General features: G+C 37.9%; 1 protein-coding gene across 2 annotated transcripts in view; it reads right to left on the bottom strand.

Moving 5' to 3' along the window:
- Window positions 1-5,803: 5,803 nt before the first annotated feature.
- Window positions 5,804-22,422, bottom strand: part of LOC143225128 (uncharacterized) — a 78,583-nt gene continuing 61,964 nt past the window's right edge. Inside the window, exon 2 of one of the 2 annotated variants that reach the window (XR_013013635.1) lies at window positions 5,804-22,411. Coding sequence is in view for 1 of the 2 variants with exons in the window: in XM_076453980.1 (XP_076310095.1) it covers window positions 7,830-8,177 (348 nt within the window). In the remaining variant the exon portion in view is untranslated. The remainder of the gene's footprint in view (window positions 22,412-22,422) is intronic. The other variant, XM_076453980.1, reaches the window with a different exon arrangement.

Below are 22,422 nucleotides of genomic sequence, written 5' to 3'. Positions count from 1 at the left end.
AGTAACCGAGTGTGACAGGTGCTGCAGTAGTAACCGTTGCAGTTTGATACACACACCCTGTTTTTTTACTCATTCTGTTTCAATAACGTCAGAGAATTACCCCCAGTTTTTGCAATGTACTTTGCTCAATATCCATATACTTCTTCAGCAAGAGAGAAAACAGCGACTTCTGACGCGCTCCTACTAGAGGGTAACAAGCGTTTAATACTATTTTGTTGAAAGGAAGGAGGAGGTGAGCACGCACGACTTCTGATCAAAATACGCATAAATAAATACAGGTTAATTAATGTGTGTAGCCAAGTAACCAATAAAACAAGGTGAAAATTAAATGTAATAAATAATTATACTCCTGATACAAGCTCGTGTAAAAAACTAAATTCAGAAAACACATCTGTAAGAGATGGGAAATAGGCCTGTAACGAGAGGAAACCACCATATTTTGTGTAAGTGAAAGAAATATAAAAAAGGAAAAAAATCCTAACATGTGACTAAATGACGTTTCAGACGGATCTCGGAGACCTAGATCAATTAAGTGTTCCACGTCGATGACACACATGCTTGTGTGGGACAATTTCTAACTTTGAAATAACACTCGTTGTCGTTCCCTATGTGTGCGTGCGTGTACACACACTACAGGGTGGCCCGTAAGTCCCTACCCATCCATATATCTTATGTATCCAGTGTATCTGTGTGCTGTCCCTCATTTCATGTACCCACGTACTTGTCAATACGTTCTTCAAGTGTAAATGGGCTTACATCGGCCATATTTCTCTGAAAAAAGGAAACATTTATAATACATGCGTAATTGAATATAGTACAACATATGGATGGGTAGGGACTTGTAGGCCACCCTGTAGAGTTATTAGCACTCATGTTCCACTTTCCAACGTCCTTCACAAACAGTGAATTTCTAAAGCAACTCTATATTCCACTACTAGATAAATGAATACGAAATTTTAATCTGGGCTAATGATATTTTTGTAGGTTTTTTTTGGAGATGGGAGAAATGCTTAAAAGCCCCGATAAGAAACAAAAGTAAACTGTCATCGTTCATACCACGTTGAAAGCACCGATTCCCGTCATATCCCCGATACTAAGCAGGTTGGGCCTTGTAGAGTACAGACATGATTTTCATGAGCTGTGTCTAATTATTGTCGAAACCAAGATTTTGTTCATCATGTTGATGATGATTTGGACTTTGATTGCTCTGTAATCATATTGTGTCCTTCTCGAAGTTGTCCTGATTTTCGAGCGGACATGAAAGAAGCACTGACAAGTATCGTAAGTATTTTGGATATTGCAGCGAAAGGTACTTTGCAGTTTAATCACCTGTGGTCAGTAATATTCAGTTCAAATGAAATATGCGATACTGTATTGAAACGTGGTATACTTGAAGTTAAGGATCTTCGTTATGTTATTAAATCCTTTACAGATTTCATTGGTTGCCGTACGAAGTGCCGGATCGCTGGATTGTGGATTTTTTGAGTCGTGATGGAGAAGTATCATCCATAACAAGAGAAAATAGTGTTACCGAGGGACTGGAACATTCATTTTCTAATATTCATCAGTTTATACTTAATTTATATGATAGTATAACTGTTAATGATCTACCTCACCTCGTAGAATTTGGTAATATCCCATCTCTATTAGTGATAAAAACCGATCACCCCTCTGTTTGAGATGTAAGCAGATTGGCCACGTACGTCTTTGGTGCAAGGAACTGTTTTGTCAGTGATTGTTTTACCTTCGGTCACGAGGTATCTACATGTCCAGGTAAGAGTTACATCTCCTGCATCTGGTATAGTGTAAGATGACGTGGATGTTAATAACCCGGAGGGTGATACTCAGCACACGCATGTAACAGATTCAACTCAAATACCTGCAGAATCAATGCAAATAACTACAGATTTACCTGGAACACTAAAGCAGATCCTGACATGATCAAGGATTCCTCTGTGAGTAATATAACCCCTGCAGTCAAGAGTCAGGATATGAAGACCTGTCAAAATACATCTTCTGAGAGTGTTCTTGCTCCTACACATGTGGGACACTCTAAACCAGGGGTTCCCAACCGGTGGGTCGCGACCCCCCAAGGGGTCGCGAAGCCTTGGCAGGGGAGTCGCGTAGCCTTGTTAGAAGTAGATTGGGATAACATTAATTTTATTTCATCAATTACATTTTCATGTCACGAGTGCCAAAAGGTTGGGAACCCCTGCTCTAAACGGAAGGTGCTTCTCTGTTTAGATAAATGTCAGATTAAACATTTTAACAGTAATGAGAACGAGAACTCTGGATTTTTAATTCCCAACACGTTTGATTTATTACCTGAACCATACTGTAATAATCACATTAGTGATGAAGTGTCTGTATCAAATACTGAGTTAAATTAATTATTCATATTATTATTACAATGAAATCATTCCATTATATTACTATTAATATAAATAGTCTGTTTCTGATTTATTTCATCAGCATTTGTTACTACAGTGTTATGATATTGTGTTTGTGCAGGAAACCCATTTAATTGCTAGACTTGCGCCACGTGTTGAATGTTTTCTAATTCTTATCGTTGTTTTTGGAGTCATGAGGCAAGTCATATTTGTGATGTTGGTATTTTTATACATAATCGATGTAACGCTCGTGCTATTCACACTGGCTGTGATTTTGAAGATTGTGTACTTTGGCGTGATGGGTTTTGGCATACGATTATACATATTGTTTGTATATATGCCCTGACGGGTGAGATTGATCGAAAATTTGTTTTCCGGAATCTGCATCAATATTTAATGTCTAGTCGCCCCCTTATTGTTGGTGGTGATTTTAATTATATTTCTGACCCACTTTTAGACAAATGTGAAGGGAAGTTTTTAGGCGGTATGGTCGCTTATGAAGATTTAAAGAATGTTATGTGTACCTATTCATTGTGTGATATTTAATAGAGGTTACATCTCAATTTAAAGGAATTTACTTGGACGAATGGATCTATTTCAACTCGTATTCACCGCTTTTTAGCTTCAATTCAACTTCATCAAGGCTCAGTATTTTGTCATATTCTTCCTTGTACATTTTCTGATCATGGTTTAGTGGAACTTTGCCTTTATAATATTTCAACGATTTCTGTTGGACCTGGTTATTTTATGTTAAATACGTCTACTTTGTTGCATGATTCCTTTACTAATGCTCTTCTTAATCTCTGGTCTGTATTTGCTTCAGCTCATCCTGATTTTCGTTGGTGGTGTAACTTCAAAACAGCTGTCAAGCTCTGGCAATTCGTATTTCAAAAGCAATTTGTCAAGAACGTCTATCTCATATTAAAGAGCTACAACACAAAATAAAAACTGTTAATTTGAATCCCCTCTTAACTAGCGATGAGACACGTATTAAATGTGTTTTGCGTAGTGCTTTAAACGATCTATTACAGGCCTGTTTGCGAGGTGCAATATTTGTTGTAATGCAAATTTATTGTCGGATCGAGAAACGGTCACAAATTATTTCATTTGTCGGGAACGTCACAAAGGTGAGCGAAAATGCTTATCTTCTTTGACAACAGACAGCGGAAAAATAACTGGTACGTCGAATATTTGACCTGTTGTAGAATCTTACTTTACTCATTTATTTGCTCGTTACAATTGTGATTCTTCCTTGGTTCCCTATTTTGTAAATAACTTGCCTCAACTTTCTTTCACACACAATGATAGATTGGCTGCAACTATAACGTTTGTCGAATGCTATATTGCTTTAAAATCGATGGAAGGTGGGAAATCGCAGGTTTGTATGGCTTACCTAAATTATTTTATATTCGTTATTTTCACTTATTTGGTGCTAAATTTGTTCAGTTACTAAATGGTGGTTTTTCACCTGATTTTGTTAGAGGTGTTATTACGCTTATTCCCAAAACAAATCATGATTGTACTTTAATTCAAAATTGGCGCCTATTACTCTTTTGAATGTTGACTATTAAAACTTTGGTTCAGATTTTACACTTTGTTTGCGACCCGTCTTCGCTGACGTCATTAGTCGCAATCAAGCTTGTGCCGTTTCCGGTCATCGTATCAGTGATCTACTACATCTCATCCGCGATGTTATTATGTTCGAGAACGCAAAGTTAACTTCACTACTGTGTCATCTTGATCAGGATTATGCATTTGACCACATATCACACGATTATCTGTCAGTGTCGGCTTTTCGGTTACCCCCTGTGTTTGTTAATTGGATTCGTAGATTATATCTATCTGCTGAAAGTTGTGTTGGTTAATGGTTTTTCATGGATTTATTTCCTACTCGTAGATCGTCCGTCAAGGTTGTAGTCTATCCATGGTCTTGTATGTTTTGCGTTTGGAACCACTTTTGTGTAAGGTAACACTTTATTTTGGCTGTTGTGGTCTTCCTATTCCTGGTACTGCTGAGTTTGTTGCATTTGCTGATAATGTATGGTTTATTTGTCGATCTCGAGACAGTGTACATCGTGTGTTTTCGTTACTTGATTTATTTTGTTCTTTCTTAGGAGCAAAGGTTAACCATGAAAAAACATTTGGTTTGTTGTTAGGATCGTGGGTGTCGATCATCTTTGACTTGTATCCTTTTCAGTGGTCTTGAGACAGTATTTAGATGTTTGGAGCTCTGTTTGGTGTAATCTCTGGTCGTGCTAACTGGGAGCGTCTTCTTTCTTTTTTTCACACAAATCTAAAGGATTCATTTTATGCTCACTTTTCGTTGCAAGAGAGAGCATTGTATTTTCATGCATTACTTTGTTTCAAACTGTGGTATATTGGGGTATATTTCCGATTGAACAATCATATCTGGCTGTTCTACTTAATAATCTTTCCAAGTTTATCTGGAAAAGTAAAAAATCGCTTATTCGTTGAGATATTTTAAATTTACCTGTCACTAATGGCAGATTGGGTGTGTGTAATGTGCAACTTAAATTACAAGCTTTGATTTTATTTCATGTAATTGATCTTAGTACCAGGCATGGGTAATGAAAATATTCTGCAGGATTTTTGTTTGGATTTCATTTGCGTCATTTATGGTTTGAATTTCTCTCTAATACTTTACAGCATTCTCCTTTTCATTTACAACATTTTTACAATTGACTGTTGGAGCTTTACAGGGAATGCTGTTCTTAATTTCGTGATTTTGACTGGTCGAAAGCAATGCTTAAAATCATTTATCGCAAACTTTTAATGGTATCTGAGACACCTTCTGTCTCCTTGTTGTATCCAGGTTTGGGATTAACTTGACAATGGAAGTATGTGCAACATACTACGTATCATCCTCGAGTTTTCAATCTTCATTTGAAATTATTACACCAAATCTTGCCCACTCAGTCATTTTTGTTCAGGCATCATATCATTGAATCTCTGTCGTGTCCTTTCTGTTCCTTACATGAGGATGGTGAACATTCAGTTTTATACATGTCGTGTAATTTGTCCTGTGTGGAAAAGATATGTTACTTTCCTCAGTTGTTGCTAAGAAACAGCATATAAAGAAATTTAGTTCGTTATGACTGTAATATTGTGATACTGGAAATGGAATACTGTTCCTGGCTGTGTCGTAATGATCGCCCTTTTAATAATACTATACATGATGCAGATTCGATATGGTATTATACTTGATAAAACATGCAATGTTTTCCGAGATACCTCAAAGTATGAACCATGGTGGCGAGTGTTTTCATTTTCGAAAGTAAAGTTGTTAATTTTGTTTTTATGTGTATTAACTGTTTGATAATTCGAGAAAATTCCATGTTTTTTGTTTATGATGAATGTAAATTTTACACATACAACTAGAACAACAGATTGTAAAAAAACTACTAATACCTTTTAATATTACTTTAACTACAGGATGTAAGTAATAGATACATATTAAACATAAATGTCTCGAGTGATTACTCTTAACCGGATACTAGTTAACGTATGCAATGGTCAGCTCTAGTTACACGAGCTTGATACCTCCTGTGCATTGACTGTTTCTCACAGAACACGGTAAACCTATTTAACAATGGACAGAGGACTGGCGACCAGAGTAGCAAATGTGTTGTAACTGTAAGACATACTGTTGACTGTCACATGACATTCAGTAAATCTTGTCGATTACAGTTCTCTTCCAGGCCACGTTGACGACGTCTGGCTTAATTTGTCACAGTCATGAGATATGCACACAACAGAGTTTATTGATGCTCACAACCTCATGTCCCTTACATTTATCTTCATTTATCATCTGTTGACAAATGGATGTTTCAACCCGATAATGCCATATCTGCTTTTACATTTCTCTTACTCGACTTCAGCACCAAGTGACTGACAGCTTTATGGTTTTGCTTAACTGACATAAGATGGTGCATTTACTTTCCACAAAGTCATTTCCAATATATAACATACCCCCAACCCCTGACAGTCAAAAATCATAATCTTGAACATAAACTCTAATATTAAAGTTAAATTAATACATTGTGATCTGTTGGCCAACATCAACTCCAAGTGCATGCACAAGACACTGTAATGCATTCAACCATCTGAAGAGTCAGTAACATTTTCTTCAAGGATGCATACCTTTGCTTCGAGTTGTACATAGTTGCCCCTTACTTTTTTCGCTTTCACTGCATGAACATGATTATCATCCCCTGGATGAGTATCTATGACTCTTTCCAACTCCCACTGGCCACGTGGGGCATTACCATCAGTCAACTTCAACAAGTTGGCTTTACACACTTGGTAAGCTATCTGTGCCTCATCGTGAATACGGACAAAAACTCTTTCAACCAGTGGTTGTGTACATGATTAGCAATTTTGTCTGTCCCATCGCTTCCTGCTGCTTATTTCTTGATGTGCAACAAAGTCAGGAGAAACAGCAACTTTTTTTCCAAACGGGAATTGATTTGGCATGAGTTCACTATAATTCATTCAAGTCTGCTCTGTGGGGGGTCAGTGGTCAATTATTTATCACTGCTTCCACTTCAACCAATGATGTCCATAGAACTGATTCACTAACATACAAATCTTTGATTGTGGCTTTCAGAGCTGTCTTGATGAATCTAACTGGTCTTTCCCAGGCATCACCAAAATAAAGTATCAATGGCAGATTAATGCACCACTTGATTCTTCTCAGAGCTAAGGTGAATCAAGATACTGTGAGAAATTACCTATTTGCATCCACAAAATTGGTTCCATTTTCACTGTAAATTGTAGATGGATGGCCTCTTGTGCCAATGAAATTGCACTAAACCAAAATAAAGTTATCAATTTGAAGTGAATCTGCAACTTCTAGATGAACAGCTCTTGTAACCAAGCATGTGAACAGGCAACCCCATTGTTTGTGCAAACCTCTACCATCACGAACCCGATAAAGGCAATCCCAGTGAATTAGAAGGGGCCTGTGACAACAGTGGTGACATTCAGGTAAGACTGCTATAACAAAAACTCTTGGGCTAATCCTCTATCTTTGACAATAGGGACAATTTATTACATGCAGCTTATCTCACATTTATTAGTCAATACTTCTGTTGCAGTTGTGCAATTAAATGTTCCCAAACACAGTGGTTATTGTTCACGTGAAAATCATCAATGAATAGTTTTGTGATTGCATGTCTTTCTGGCAGCAACAACTGATGCCAAGCCTACATTGAAATGCGAGCCATTTGCAGCAATTACTACCAACTCTAAAATATCTACCATCATAAAATGGCATATGAGGTAACAGAGAACTCTTCACATCACTTTGTTTTGTAGCTGTTCAAATTCAGCTAAAAGCCTGCCTTGTTGTGCTTGTCAAATTAAACAGCGTTGCTTCTTCATATTCCTCTGGTTTGAGGCTGGTCGATCTGATAGGTGCTAATTTAGTTCTTGGTAGTACTGACATGAAATTGCATATAGCACATAATATCTACGATGTCTGAGGAGTCTTCTCCATTTGGAATATTTCTCAGGATTAATAACAACATTGACAACTGTGACCTTACTGAGTAAGACATTTTCATTTTCTCCTTTGCAGATAACCATGGTTGACTTTGCAGGCTTGAAATCAGGGTCATCATCACTTGGTTCCTTTGGTGTCTTCATAAAATCAGTAGGCCACTCAGCTTCATCTGGATGAAGGAATTTTGGTCCAGTGAACCATGAAGGTTCAGATGTCAGCTCCTCAGCCTTTAACCCTCTAGGAAAATAATTGGTTGTGGTCATTTCAGAGGGCACATACTTCCATTCTGATGGATGTGACGTATCTAATATTTCTGATATTTGGTTTGAAATGAAAGGCTTGAATCTCTTAATTTCATTGTTCAAATAGCAAAGCACAGTTGAAGAATCAATCCAGAAAATTGATTGAGTGATGGGAAGATTCAACTCAATTACGAATGTTCAATTGGCATACAGACAACAGTGCTCCTTGGAGTTCTAAACATGGGATAGATGGAGCCCTCTTGGTAGGAGCAACATGTGTTTGGCTGCTAGAAAAGCACTTGCAACTATGTTTTCTGCATTTGCATAGTGTAGATAACCAACTTTCTCAAAGGACACCTCTGATGCATCTGAGAACATACGAACTACCATGAAATCGGAATTTGCAGATAGCCTTTCATGATACCTTGATAAGTCAAAATGCCAAAGCTGATCAACTTCAGCCAACCACAACTTCCATCTTTATTCCAAGTCATGTGGAAGGCTGTCATACCAGTCTATGCTCCATTGCCATAACTCCTGACTCAAGATCTTTGGTCACAATGTGTAAGGAGCAACAAATCCACAGGGATCAAATCCTCTGTTGCCATAACTCCTGAATCAAGATCATTGCTCACAATGTGTAAGGAGCAACAAATCCACAGGGGTCAAATCTTGAGCTAACAAAGCTCACTAATCCTCTATTAGTCTGTGGAACATCCTTCATTTTTGGGTTGAAGACAAAGGCATTTTGGCTATGTCCCATCTCAGACGACATAGAGCCTGCTGTACTGGAAGTTCATCCAATGGCATGTTCATATCTTGCAACTGAATTGAGGATTTTGACAGAATTGCACAACCATTTACAAATATGGAACCCACCCTTCGACAGCAGGGTTTGCAAGCTCTTTGACCAAACCCACTGCTTCATTCATGGTGTCCACTGACTTGATGAGGGCATCCATGTAGAAATCTAGGAGTAAAGTTTCTATGGTTTGCAAACTAAGTATTCACGTTATCCTTACCTGTGCATTTCAAAGCAAAATTAGCACAGCAAGGCAAGTCCTTTGCACCAAAGATGTGAACTAACATTTTGTATACTTTAGGAGTCCCTGGCTTATTAATGTCCTCTTTCCACAGAATCTTAAGACATCCAAATCCTTCTCTGGAACTCTTACTTGATGAAACATCACTTCCACATCTGCTACAAGAGCTGTAGGATGGAGTCTGAATCTCTGAAATACCACAAAAAGACCGTTGAGTAAATCAGGTTCAGTCAGGAGCTTTGCATTAAGTGATGTGTTCATGTGAACAGATGCTGCATCAAACACTATCATCTGTAGCTCTCCAGGTTTGTTGGGGCTGGTGACCTCATGATGAGGTAAGTACCAGGTATGTGGCGAGCTGTTTTCAACTTTTTTGTCAGTTTCCTAGCATACCCCTTGGAGATATAGTCAGTCATTCACAGTCTTGCTAGATGTGGATCCAAAGTTGCTGTCATTGTAAATATGCTGCTGTGCTGCAGCAAAGTTCTTAGGTAACTTTGTGTCACTACTTTGCCACAGCATCCCAATGTCATAGTGACTGTCTATCAACTTTATTGTGCTATCAAGTTTAGAATGAGCACGTCTATATTCAATAGACAAAGATGATTTGTCGGTGGAAGCAACACATACAGACTATCTTCCAGAACTGCTGTGTCTGCACATTGAGAAGATTATATTGAGCAACTGTAAAGTTGACTACTTTAGTTTCAACCTATTCTTGTGCTGTACCCCTATGACTGCCCACCCGAGCAAAGTATGAACTGCCACTTTGCATTTTATCACCAATTCTGACTTAAATTTGTATGAGTTTGTGGAGTACTAATACCAATCAACCAACATCTCTACTTGTCCTGGCGTGATGCTCTAGGTATTTAATCCTTGTGTGTGTTCCATCTCTGGATAAGCACACTGGGGAAATGCCACTGAAGGTGCCAGTAGCTACAGTCCATGCATCATCGATATCTTTTCTGCATCCAGTTCCTTGCAGCTTTTACACTAAATGACATTACAAGACTCTTGCACAGTCTCTGAGTTTAGAGTTCTCCTAGTGAGTCTTCTGCACACCCTTTAAAGTGAGCTCTTTTGCAAGATCATTTTGAATAAGGGACAGTTGACTTGATGAGTCAAGAAGGGCAAATGTCTGAAATACACGTCCATTTATTCCATACATACTAAAACTGGAACTATTTGAAACTAAACCCTTTCACTATTATTACTATTATTGTTTGCAGCATTCACTCGTATTTTGACAGTCATGTTTCGACCATTTGGAGTAGTGCCATTTTTCTACCTATGAATGTAGGATTTCTTGAAGCAGGTAACAAGGTATGATGTGCAAAATTTGACTCTGCACTGAATTGAGGGTAGACACGTGTCCACTATGCAGGCAGTTGAAACAGAGTATACGTTGCTTGATGAACTAATGTTTTGCATCTGTAAATATGTTCAGAAACTGGGCACACTTGCATACTGAATGCATGTCTGAACATACTGGACAGAGATTTGAACCTGGCTTATCAAGTCTTTTCAACAATAGCACTAGATGACAGTCCTTTACTTGTAGATTGTACAGTGGTGCTGAACGTCATCCTCTTCCCTCTGTTCTGTGGTTTGTTACTTTGTAGATGGGTATCCATCCTTGTGAACTTTCTCACACGAAATGGTTTTGCATAAGGATTATAATCAGCATCTACAAATTTCTTCATGTTCAGAAACTGGGTACACTTGCATACTGAATGCATGTCTGAATATACTGGACAGAGTTTTGAACCTGGCTTATCAAGTCTTTTCAACAATAGCACTATATGACAGTCCTTTACTTGTAGATTGTCACATTGGTGCTGAACGTCATTCTCTTTCCTCTGTTCTGTGGTTTGTTACTTTAGAGATGGGTATTCATCCTTGTAAACTTTCTCACAGAAAATGGTTTTGCATAAGGATTATAATCAGCATCTACAAATTTCTTCTACCAGATCAGAAGATCGATTAAACTAGGTTCTCGGACATGAGAATTCCATTTGACAGTCTTGTCAGATAGATGTTTTGCTTCTCTCAAAGTATCAGAATTATATAAATCAGAGCTGTAATGCAACTGTCTTAATGTCACGAGACAATCTCTATGCTCATATAGAACTGTTTTAGAGCAGAAAAATCACCAATCGCAACAGCAGGTCTATATGTGATAGCGTTGCAATAAGTTCTTGCAACTCTGACTGTGACCAAACGCATTTTTCAGTTCTTGTAATACCCGAGTATAACTGCAGCCACTATAGCCAAATCCTTTTATAATGAGCTTGCTTCTCCCTTTAAATTGGACTGAAGAAGAACCATTCTCCAGTTGTCAGAAATACCAAGCCAGCAGTGAACTTGTATGTGGAATTGTTCTACAAATTGTGGCCACTCCAAAGCTGCACTGCTGAACGTGGGCAAGTCCATAGCAGGCAGGCCTCGCTTGCTAACGAGCTTAACAATAACTTCTTTAAAATAGTCTGCAGATACACTTGAATTATTGTGAACAGTCTCAATTCCAGGAATGACTATCAATCTTGGCATTGATAGACTCATTCTCAACATTCATGGCTGTTGGAGATATACTTGGCACCTGCCCACAATCTGCAGTGACAGGCAGCTGCTGTCCTTGGTTTGGCATTATATGTGCACCACCATGATGCTCTTGCTGATGTGTGCTTACTGATACAAGCAGTACTGCATTGTTAATATCAAAGTTTGAAAGTCATTTTTCTGCCATGCTTTTGAATTATCAGAATTAACCACTTGGTCTTGTACACGTGTTTGATCATTCTTAGGCATTAACCATAGACGCTTATCTGTCTTTGGATCGACCTGTTGGTCCATAGTCTTTTCAATAGTCATTTGTTGACTTGTTCAGATGGTTTTATATCAGCCTAGTTCATAAGAACTACGCTTCCTTCATTTTCATGCTGTAGTGGTGCTTTTACTAACGAAAAATTAATCCCCTAGGGTGCTCAAAGACTAAACAGTCCTCCTTCAACTCCGCACATGGTAGGAAATGGGAAAAAGAATCATAACTGAATGATTAGATATTAGGGTCGAGGTTTAATGAGTATAATTTTAGTCACGTAAATGCTGGTCTGGGAAGCAGGCTGGATAAAATATGAATGATACATCAAACTCAAATGGCCCAATTCAGGGCTGAACATGGATCAATGGATCAAAGTGCCCTAGCAGGGATCTACAGATCCAATGCCTAAGATATAGGTGTGGGAAAAACGGGAGTACCCCGAGAAAACCCACTTTCACTAGACAGGACTGAATGAAGCCCGCCTAGTGCCCTTGAGATGAGCTGGTCCTGGGAAGTGAATTATACCTGAAACGAGACTGAAAAAGACATAATAGATTAGTAAAATGACAGATGGAAAGAGTTACGATGTGTTGGACTGATTCAGGATAACATTGTATGGATAAGTATTTACACTAAGATTTGGGAGTGGCTGCTATGTTCTTGAAGTTGGAGGTGAGTGAGTTGCAATGAGTGGACTTTTTGTAGTATTTTGTTGCAAGTTTGATGAATCGTTGAGAGATTGGCAGGATTTTAGTGTTTCTGGACATATGCTGCCGACGTGTAGTGTGGTAGATGACGTGCAAGTCGTATTACTCGATTTTGAAGTCTCTGTAATAATAATAATTGGTTCTTGTTAGTGTTGCATGTTACCATGGCTTCATATTCTATTAGAGGTCTAATGAATGTTTTGTAAATATATAATGTGGTTTGAGATCTGCAACTATAGAAATAGTAATTCATTTTACAAAGGTACGAGATTCTGATTAAGACTTTCTTCCTAATGTTTTTGAAATGAGAATTCCAAGTAAGTTTCGTGTTGATTGTTAGTCCGAGGAATTTAGAAGTATTAGAGAAGGAGATAGGGGTGTTATAGATTGAATTTGGCAGGTTTTACGCATTTTAATCTCTTGTTAAGTCTGCAGTGGAGGAATATAGCTTGGGTTTTAAAGGGATTAAGTGTAACTTTCCATTTATTGCAGCAGTGAATGATTTTATCTTATGCCTCTTGTACTTTTTTAGCTACTAGTGGGGGGCCCATGAAATGCACTATAGAGCAATGTCATTGGCATACTGTGATGCGTGAGTGAGTGACATAGTCAGCTGTGGTAGGTCATTAAGAAAGAGCGTATACAGTAGGGGACTGAGGACTGATCCCTGTGGGACACCTGCATTAAAGATGAATAACTGAGTTAGGTTTGAATTGATTCTGACTTTAGCTGTACGGTTTTCTAGAAAGTTGGAAATCTATCTAATGAAAGTGGGAGGTATTTTGAACTTTATGAGTTTGTATTTTAAAGTGTTGTGCCAGACTGTTTTGAGAGCTTTTTGTACATCTAAGAATACAGTGAGTGTAGCTTGGAGTTTGTTGAATGCCGTAAAACTTATTTCTATGAGCCGTATAAGGTGATCTGCAGTCTGTCTGTTTTTACAGCCTGCATTCTGAATATTGGACAGAATATTGTAATTTTTATTTCCAAAGCAATCTGGTTCTGATAATTTTTTCCAATAAGTTGCCAATACAATTTAATAAACTAATTGGTCTGAAATCACTAAGGTGTTGCGAGTGAGACCCTTTCTCGGGGATTAGGGTAATGATAGCTGATTTCCATGCACTTGGTAAATAACCAGAGAGGAAGGAGAGATTAAACAGGTTAGTAAGGTGTAAGAGAAGTTCATTGGATGCAATTTTTAATATTATGTTTGGGATGCAATCTTCCCATGGGGTTTTGTTTTTAAGTTTTCTTATATGTGTCTTGATATCTGCCATAGAGATTGAGGTTGTTATACCATTAGTGCTGTGGATATTAGTAAGGACAACTGGGAAGTTGAGTGAAAAAGTTTGCTATTGTTTGTGATGATTGTGTTTACTTTGGTCTCGTGGTGTTTGTTAAAGTTTGTGTATAATGGAGTACAAAATGTGTGCTGGAAGTATTTGGCAAATAGGTCAGTTTTTCCTTGTCACTGTTAGCGGTACAGTTATCATATGTAATTTTGCCGGTGTAAGAGTTTGCGCGGCATATATTCTTAAATGTTTTCCAGAAGGCAGCTGGGTTAGGTTTGAGATAATCAAGTTTATTATTGAAGTTGTTCCAGTTTTCTTTCTGCTGTATTCTTATGAGACGTTCTATATTGTTTTTGACATGGTTTATTTGTTGATTTAGTAATGGATTACATGTAGCGATGAATTCACGGCGAAGTTTTCTTCTTGTGATAATAAAAGTGAATTTCGGTGGTTAGCTTCCAGATGTTAGCTGTGTTTTGTGTTGGTTTTGTTGGGACTACACACTATATTGTGTTTGTTATGGAGTTTGAATTTTTTTGATAATAACGTTCCATTTCTTGATTGATTGATTTAATGTTTTATGACACAAAGCAGCTAGGCTATCTGCACCAAACGTCCAGTAAAAAGGTAAAAATAAAGTAAATGTAGTAAAATACATAAAGGAAATGAAGGTAAAACAAAACATCATTGAAAATCAAAAAAGTGTAAAACCAATGTTGACATCTAGTCTACAATGTTAAGAGAGAAAGGCAGAGTGAAAGAAGTTCTAAAGAACTTACTCTCGCAAAATGGTAATGATCATAACCCGCCAGGAAGACTAACAGAACATTCTATTTCACCTTTAGTGTTTGCAAGTTTTAAGTGTTTGGGGAGGAGTGTGTCTATAATTTGGTTAAAGGACGGCCAGTTAACTTTAGTTTGAGTGATTGGGTGTTTGAGTAGGTGTAGTTCTGCTGGGGTGGATCCAGTTTGGATTACTTATTTGAAAGGATAATGGGTTATGATCTCTTCTGATGTTATCGTGTACGTTAAAGTTATGTGTAAGGTGTATGATTGAGAGGGTGACGATCGCTAGATCAATAATACTCTGTGTTCCATTGTGATGTGTAGGTGTTGGTGAGTTACTATTAATTAACAGTTAGATTACATGTATGTACGAAGTTAGCTAAGATTCTGCTGGATGTGTTTGTGGTATATCCATGAAGTGCTGGATGCGACTCGTTAAGGTCGCCGAGTATGACTACGTTATTAAATATATTGATGACTGTGTTGAGAAATATGGTATCAGGGGTAGACTGGGGGGATATGTATATAGTTAAAAGGGTGATGTCGGGTAATGATGGTGACTTAATGTTACAGAAAATATGTTCATGGTGTGTAGGTATATTGTGGTCGATCGAGTTGATGTTTAAGTTGTGGTTGTGTAAGAGTGCAATACCTCTGATTTGAGTGGTTTTAGGTTTGGAGATAGTCTTATAATTGGGGAGTCGGAAATAGTTGTTGTTGAGTAGTTTCAATAATTTTGATAATGGAGGCATCTACTTTAATGGCTAAGTCTAGAAGTTCATATTTTTTAAAATTAAGTGCACCTTGAATGTTAACATGCAAGAAGGTGAAGTGATTTATAGACTTACCTATTCGGGGTTGACAGGAAGTCTGCCAGCGATGAGATTCTCGAGAATATCAAGTGATATTCCTCAGACCTTTAAGTGATTTGGGGCTGCTTTACAAACCTTTCCGATAAACTGTTGCCGATTTAGAGTAGTGTAGGTGGAATAAAAAAGAACTGCAATGACGAATGCAATGATAACTGCTAGTTTTAAGACTTCCCAATTGAAGGGCTGTTCTGTTGTAGATGTGTGTTCGTTCCATGGCAATTGTGGTTGAGACTTCAGTGTCAGCATAGCTGCAGGACTGCTGCTGCATGCTTGTTGTCTGTAGGTAGATACATGGAATTTGCCGGGGTAGTGTGGGGAACTGGCTGCTGGACGGTGGTCTGGGTTGTGCACACATCTGCCCTGATGCCAGCGACGACCTGAAACTTGAGGCAGCCTCAGACACATGCCACATGCTGGCCTCCACAGTTGCTGCACATTGTGTCGTATCTATCTTTTGGGCAGTTATTAACAGCATGGTCTCCTGGACAGCAAACACAGCGAGTTTTGGCAGTGCAGACAGTCTTCGTGTGGCCAAAGCGATGACAGTTGAAACACTGTATTACATTTGTCTCTGGGAAGTTGGGTTCTTCTACCCTAAATCAACAGAACCAAAGGGTTATGTCATTCTGTAGAAAGGTAGTTGTGCTTGCATAAGATCATTGATGGTGACTTTAACTAGGGGCATGAATTGTTGTCTTGAAGGATCGGATTCTTAAGAAGTTAAGAGAATATAACCTCGCGCAATTATACTTCTTCGTCAATTTCAATGGTCCGAGGTATCAATAGGTATACCTCGGATGACTATGGTTTTCCTCGAGGTATCCATGGGTACTCGTTGGGTCAAGGAGATTCTGCCAAAGGCGTTCAAGGGCCATGTCTTGAGCAGTGGCGTAGTCTCTGGGACTTTCACTTTTGATTAGGATACCTCCGCGAGGTAGGCGACGAACGTTGCTAAACTTGACGCTCAAAAAAATTCAGAGTTCAGAAACGATTTGATGTTGTCTTAAAATCGAGGGGATACCCTCCACTATGATTGCAGGTGGCATCTTGATGGTTGTAGAGTTTGTCGTGGTGTTAGCGTTCTCAGTAGTTTCAATAGGACGTTGTTTAGAGTTGTCAGTTCTGACTGAGCATACTGAAGATGCTGTGAGGGTGGATAGATCATCGATTGAAGTGTTGGGGTCCTCGTCGAATGAAAGTGCCGCGCTAGCGGCGACTACCAGTTGTACACGTTTGGTGCTCATCAGGAGTGGGCCATATGAGTGCATAGATGGTCTGACTTTCTTTGTCTTGTGGGCAGTATTCTTTGTGGCTGGTTGGTGATTGAGTGAGAGTGGACTCCCAGGGTGGGAGCTTAGCTAAGTGGTAGTCTCGATAATGGGAAGAAAACGTACAGTGTATCTAGTGTTGAAACTCTACTATAGATCAAAGGCAGTAGGTAGCCCTGTAAAGGACATAAATTCGTTGATTATGGCATAGACCAAGGAAAGAGCATTTACTAGGTCGACTGTTACAGATGGCGACTAGTAAGTGAGTGTCATGTAATACCTTTTACTAATGTCTGAAACCCTCTGGCATTTAACTGTGCTTTCTCTACACTTCATTTTCTGCCATCAATTCAGCTTTCTATTTCAATTTTTCTGTTTCCAAATCAGCTCACTCTCTATTTACCATTATTCTTCTTTTTGCCTGTTCTAGTTTGAGGGCTACTTGTTCAGCTTCTAGCTTGAGCTGACAAAATTGAGAGAATGCTGACTGTGACAGTATGCTGCCACTATTTAATGCAAAACCTGATCAAATTCTCTCTCTTTGTCTTTCAGATAGGCAGTTTAAACTGTTAATATACAAGATGTTCATTTGGTTCATAACAGCTAAGGAGTCACGAATATTTTCGTCATGAGAACTTAGTATTGTCTTTGAAAGTCTATCATGAACTGCTCATGTAGACACAGACATTCCAAGCCTGCAGTGTAAGTGGATTGCATAATTTTAAGAGTTGATATATTTTCAAACTTCTGTGTGACTCTCTATACCAGACACGTATATTACCTCTGGTACTCCTAACAAGACGACCACCAGGATGAGATTTGCTACCATGAAGAGGTGCCCTTTCAGTCACATTTGGCAGTTAGGTGGCGTGATTCATGACTATCACAAATTGTTAGGTGATATTGCTTCTGTGTATAAAAATTAACACAACACTGATATCAGTATATTCAGATTAACTTGAATGCTGTTCGAAACTGCAAGTGCACCAAGAATCAACAGTGGCTACATACAAACGTGATACATATGATATTCCCTCGTATAGTTTTACACATCACAGACAAAATTTATGCAATAAACCTTATAATGCTGGTTACTGTAATAGACTATAACCCTCATTTACTTAGTACTAAATGTTTCAATCACTTAAAGATATATCAGTGAATCAATATATTTTCACGAGTCTTTTCAGTTATACCATTTTGTTTGCAATATATGTAAATTTTATACATACAATTAGAACAACAGATTATAAAAAACACTAATACCTTTTAACATTACCATAACTATACCACGTAAATAATATAGATACACAGGAAACTTAAATGCCTCCAGAATCATCACTCTTAATCAGATACTTTGTACTTGTACGATGGTTGGCTCCAGTTAGACAAGGTTGATACCTCCTGTGCATTGGCTGTTTCTTACAGAACAGGGTAAACCTATATAACAATGGACAGATAGTTCAATTCAGCCAGACAGAAGACAATTTCTCATTAAAACGGATGAATTGATGGTTACGTTGTGTGGACTGGTGACCAGAGTAATGAATGTGTTGTAACTGTAAGACATGTACTGTTGACTGTCACATAACATTAAGTAGATCCTGTCAATTACAGTTCTCTTCCAGGCCACATTGACGACGTCTTTTGTTTAGTTTATCACAGTAATAAGATATGCACACAACACACAGTTAATCAACCAAACAATTTATTGATGTTCATGAAGTTATGTCCCTTACATTGATCTTCATGCGATGCCATTATTCTAACTGGTAGAAACACACACTTTATTGACAAAAGGTTGTTTCACCCTAATAACGCCATGTTTCCTTTCATATTTCTCTTCCTTCATTTGAGTGCCACATAGTAATTGACAGCTCTGTAATTTTGGTTTTGCTTAATTAGTATAAGATGGTGCATTTGCTTACCACAAATAATACATAACTGTGATTGTTAACAAGATTCTTTCATGGTACTGTTATTACAATTCTCTGGAATGTGTATAGTTGTTGACTTGATTTCAATCAATGAAAAAAGCAGCATCAGGCCTGATTAGTAAAGGTGCTCCAATAGTAACCGTTGCAGTTGGAAACGCACATCCCGTTCCTTTACTCATTCTGTTTCCATACACTTCTTTAGAGGAAGCAGCGACTTCTTAGGCGCTATCACTAGAGGGTAACAAGTGTTTAATACTATTTTGTGGAAAAGAAGAAGGGGGCACGCACGAATTCTGATCAAAATAAAAATACACGAGTAAACGCAGGTTAATTAATGTGTATAGCCAAATGATCAATAAAACAAGGTGAAAATTAAATGTATTCAACAATTCTATTTCAGATACGAGCCCGTGCAGAGAACTAAATTTAGTAAACACATCTGTAAATGATGGGAAATAGGCCTGTAATAAGAGGAAACCACCATATATTGTGTAAGTGAAAGAAATATAAAGTCGTTTCAAAAGAATCTCAAGAGGCACAATTGATCAATTAAGTGTTTCACGTTGACACAAACGCCATTATGCGACAGTTTTTAACCTCGAAATAACACTCGTTGTTCCATCAGTGTGTGTGCACACAGTAGTTGTTAGGACTCGCGTTCCACTTTCCAGCATCCTTCACAAACAGTGAATTTCTAAAGCAACTCTATATTCCACCAGTACATGAATGTATACAAAATTTTCATTTGGGATAATGATGTTTTTCGGGGAAAGGAAAATACAAACAATATTACACTGTCATCATTCATATGAAGGCAAAGCCTTCGACTGTGACTCAGCATAGTTGTCTGTAAATAATCTCCTATTATGTTTGGTGTAAATAAGGTATTTTGGACATTATATGTATCATATACATGGTGTATTTGCTACTAAATGATAATGACATTGTTCATATCACTACTGTTTTTGCACTAGATTAATCTGTTTTTCATAACCTTTTTGAAGTACTAAAATGATGCAGTCATTTTAAGTGGGGGTATTGGATTACAATGGGCTGCATAATGTCAGCAAATTGTCTTATTTTCGCATTACTTTGCTTCTAATTTTGATGTGGTATGCTCACAGGAAACGTTTTTCACTTACGATTTTATTGAAATTATCATGAAGTATTGGAAAGGTACTCTTTCTGTGAATAATTCAAATATTGGAAGACGGGGGGCTATCTTGTTACAGAGATATTTGAGAAACAATGTTTATATTCATTCCTCTGATGGGATGGGTTGGGTGTTAACAATAAAATTAACATTTGAGACACTTTCAAATTGTCTACAGTATATGCACCTTGTGACATTTATAAATAAGGGAGTTTTTCATTTTTTAGAACAGGAGTCACCATACTACAGCCCTCGAAGTCATTTTGTCTGGCCCGCGAGCAGTTAATAGCTCGGAAATAAAGTGACATTTCATCAAATGATAAAAAAAAAACAAGATTGTCACATGCATTTTTAAACAGTAGGAAAATTCTTTTGTCCTTGCTGCCCGTTTATTCATATCGAGGCATCTAACTATGAAAGCATTAGGATTTCGAAAACAAGTGCAGACTTAACCCTGTCCTATCGACTCATCTTCTACGGTTACCACTTCAGCAAGCTCATTTCTCTTAGTAGTTGGGTTACGAGCTTTTTATAACTCGTTCTTAGGTAAGTTTTGTGACAAACGTACGTTTCAATATATCTTGTTCATGCGTTCTTGGACCAGTATAATATTTTCTCACAGTGTTCTATGTTTTCATTTTCAGATCCTGTTTTTTCACCCATCGTTATGGCTGCTTTTAAAAGAAGAAAAGTGGACTCTGAATGTTGTGCTTTCAATGAAAACTGGGGAGAAAAGTACTTCTTTGTGAAAACAAAAAACCAGAAGGCTACTTGTGAGATATGCACCAAAAGTGTTGCCATTTTGAAAGAGTACAATCTTTGGCATCACTATGAAACAAAACATCTATCAACATACTTGAAATTTTCAGGAAAGTTCTGTTCTGAGAAATTTGAATTCATGAAAGGTGTTTCTGAATCTCAAAAGAATCTCTTCACAAGAAAGTGTGCAGAAAATGAATCTGTCACTAGTACAAGTTACAAAATAGTGAATAGGATGGCAACTTCATCAAAGAGTGTATGGTGGAAGTAGCAAATGAGCTGTGTCCTGAGAAATCCAATTTGTTTGAAAGTATGAGCCTTTCAGCAACTTCAGTTGTATGCAGAGCAGAAAAACATGGACAGAACATCGCATTACTGATACGTCAAAAAGCTAGAAACTTCCTATGGTATTCTCTGGCGCTGGATGATTCTACTGATATCTCGAGTACATCATAACTTCTCGTGTTCATTCGTGGAGTTAATTTGGACTTTCAGATCATGGAAGAGTTGGCATCAGTTTGCAGCATGCATGAAAGAACAACTGGAGAAGACATTTTCATGGAAATACATAAAACTTTCCAAGACTATAACCTTCAGTAGAATCAGCTTAGAAGTGTAACAGATGATGGAGGAAAAAACATGGCTGGAATAAAGAAGGGTCTGGTGGGGCTGATCAGGAAACAGTTGGAAGATCAACTCCCAAGCGCTCTGTTCATACACTGCATCATACATCAGCAAGCACTCTGTGGAAAAGACTTGGATGCTTCTTGCATATTGAAACCAGTCATTTCTGCAGTGAACTTCATTTGGGGTCATGCACTCAATCATTGCTAGTTCAAGGCGTTTCTTGAAGAAATTGATTTGGATTTCTGTGACTTCACTTATGACACAGAGGATAGGTGGCTCAGCTGCGGTAAAGTCTTGTCTCATTTTTATAAGCTGAAAAAAGAAATAGATATATTTCTTATCGAGAAATATAGACCCAATCCACTTCTCTCAGATCCAACCTAGTCGTCAAAGTTGTCATTTTTGGTTGACATCACATCACAGGAATGAATTGAACTTGAAACATCAGGGGAAGAATAACCTTGTCTGTGATCACTATAGAATCATTAAAAAATTTCAGAGAAAGCTGTCTGTCATTGTTTGAAGCGCATTTGGAAGGAGGAAACCTCTCTTATTTTCAGTGTTTCAATGAGTTTTATGCTGCTATCACAGAAGATATCAACCTGAAGTTTCAGAAAAAGATTATTGGCAAATTACATAAGCATTTTTAGAGAGATTTTCGGATCTCGACAGAATCGAAAGTGACATTCTCCTTTTTCAGAATCCTTTTGATTGTGTCATTGATGACGTGCCAGTGGAACTTCAGCTGGAGGTCATCGATTTTCAAGGAAATGACTTGTTGAAAGCGAAACACAGAGGGAAAACTGATCGAATTTTACAGTTGCATACTAGTCGGGCATGTAGAATAGGTCTGCCTGCACCCCCTATGATCCTCTGAAACCAACTTTTTAAAAGTTTTTAGGATACATTTGAAGATTAAATACATTTCCGGTTGCGCTTTCATGGTATGAGGGGGTTTTCGGGCTCTTTTCAAAATGGCTGCCACTGAAAATCGT

The sequence above is a fragment of the Tachypleus tridentatus genome, chromosome 9 (genome assembly GCF_004210375.1).
Source record: "Tachypleus tridentatus isolate NWPU-2018 chromosome 9, ASM421037v1, whole genome shotgun sequence".
NCBI classification, from domain to species: domain Eukaryota; kingdom Metazoa; phylum Arthropoda; class Merostomata; order Xiphosura; family Limulidae; genus Tachypleus; species Tachypleus tridentatus.
This window is presented reverse-complemented; position numbering and strand designations above follow the sequence as displayed.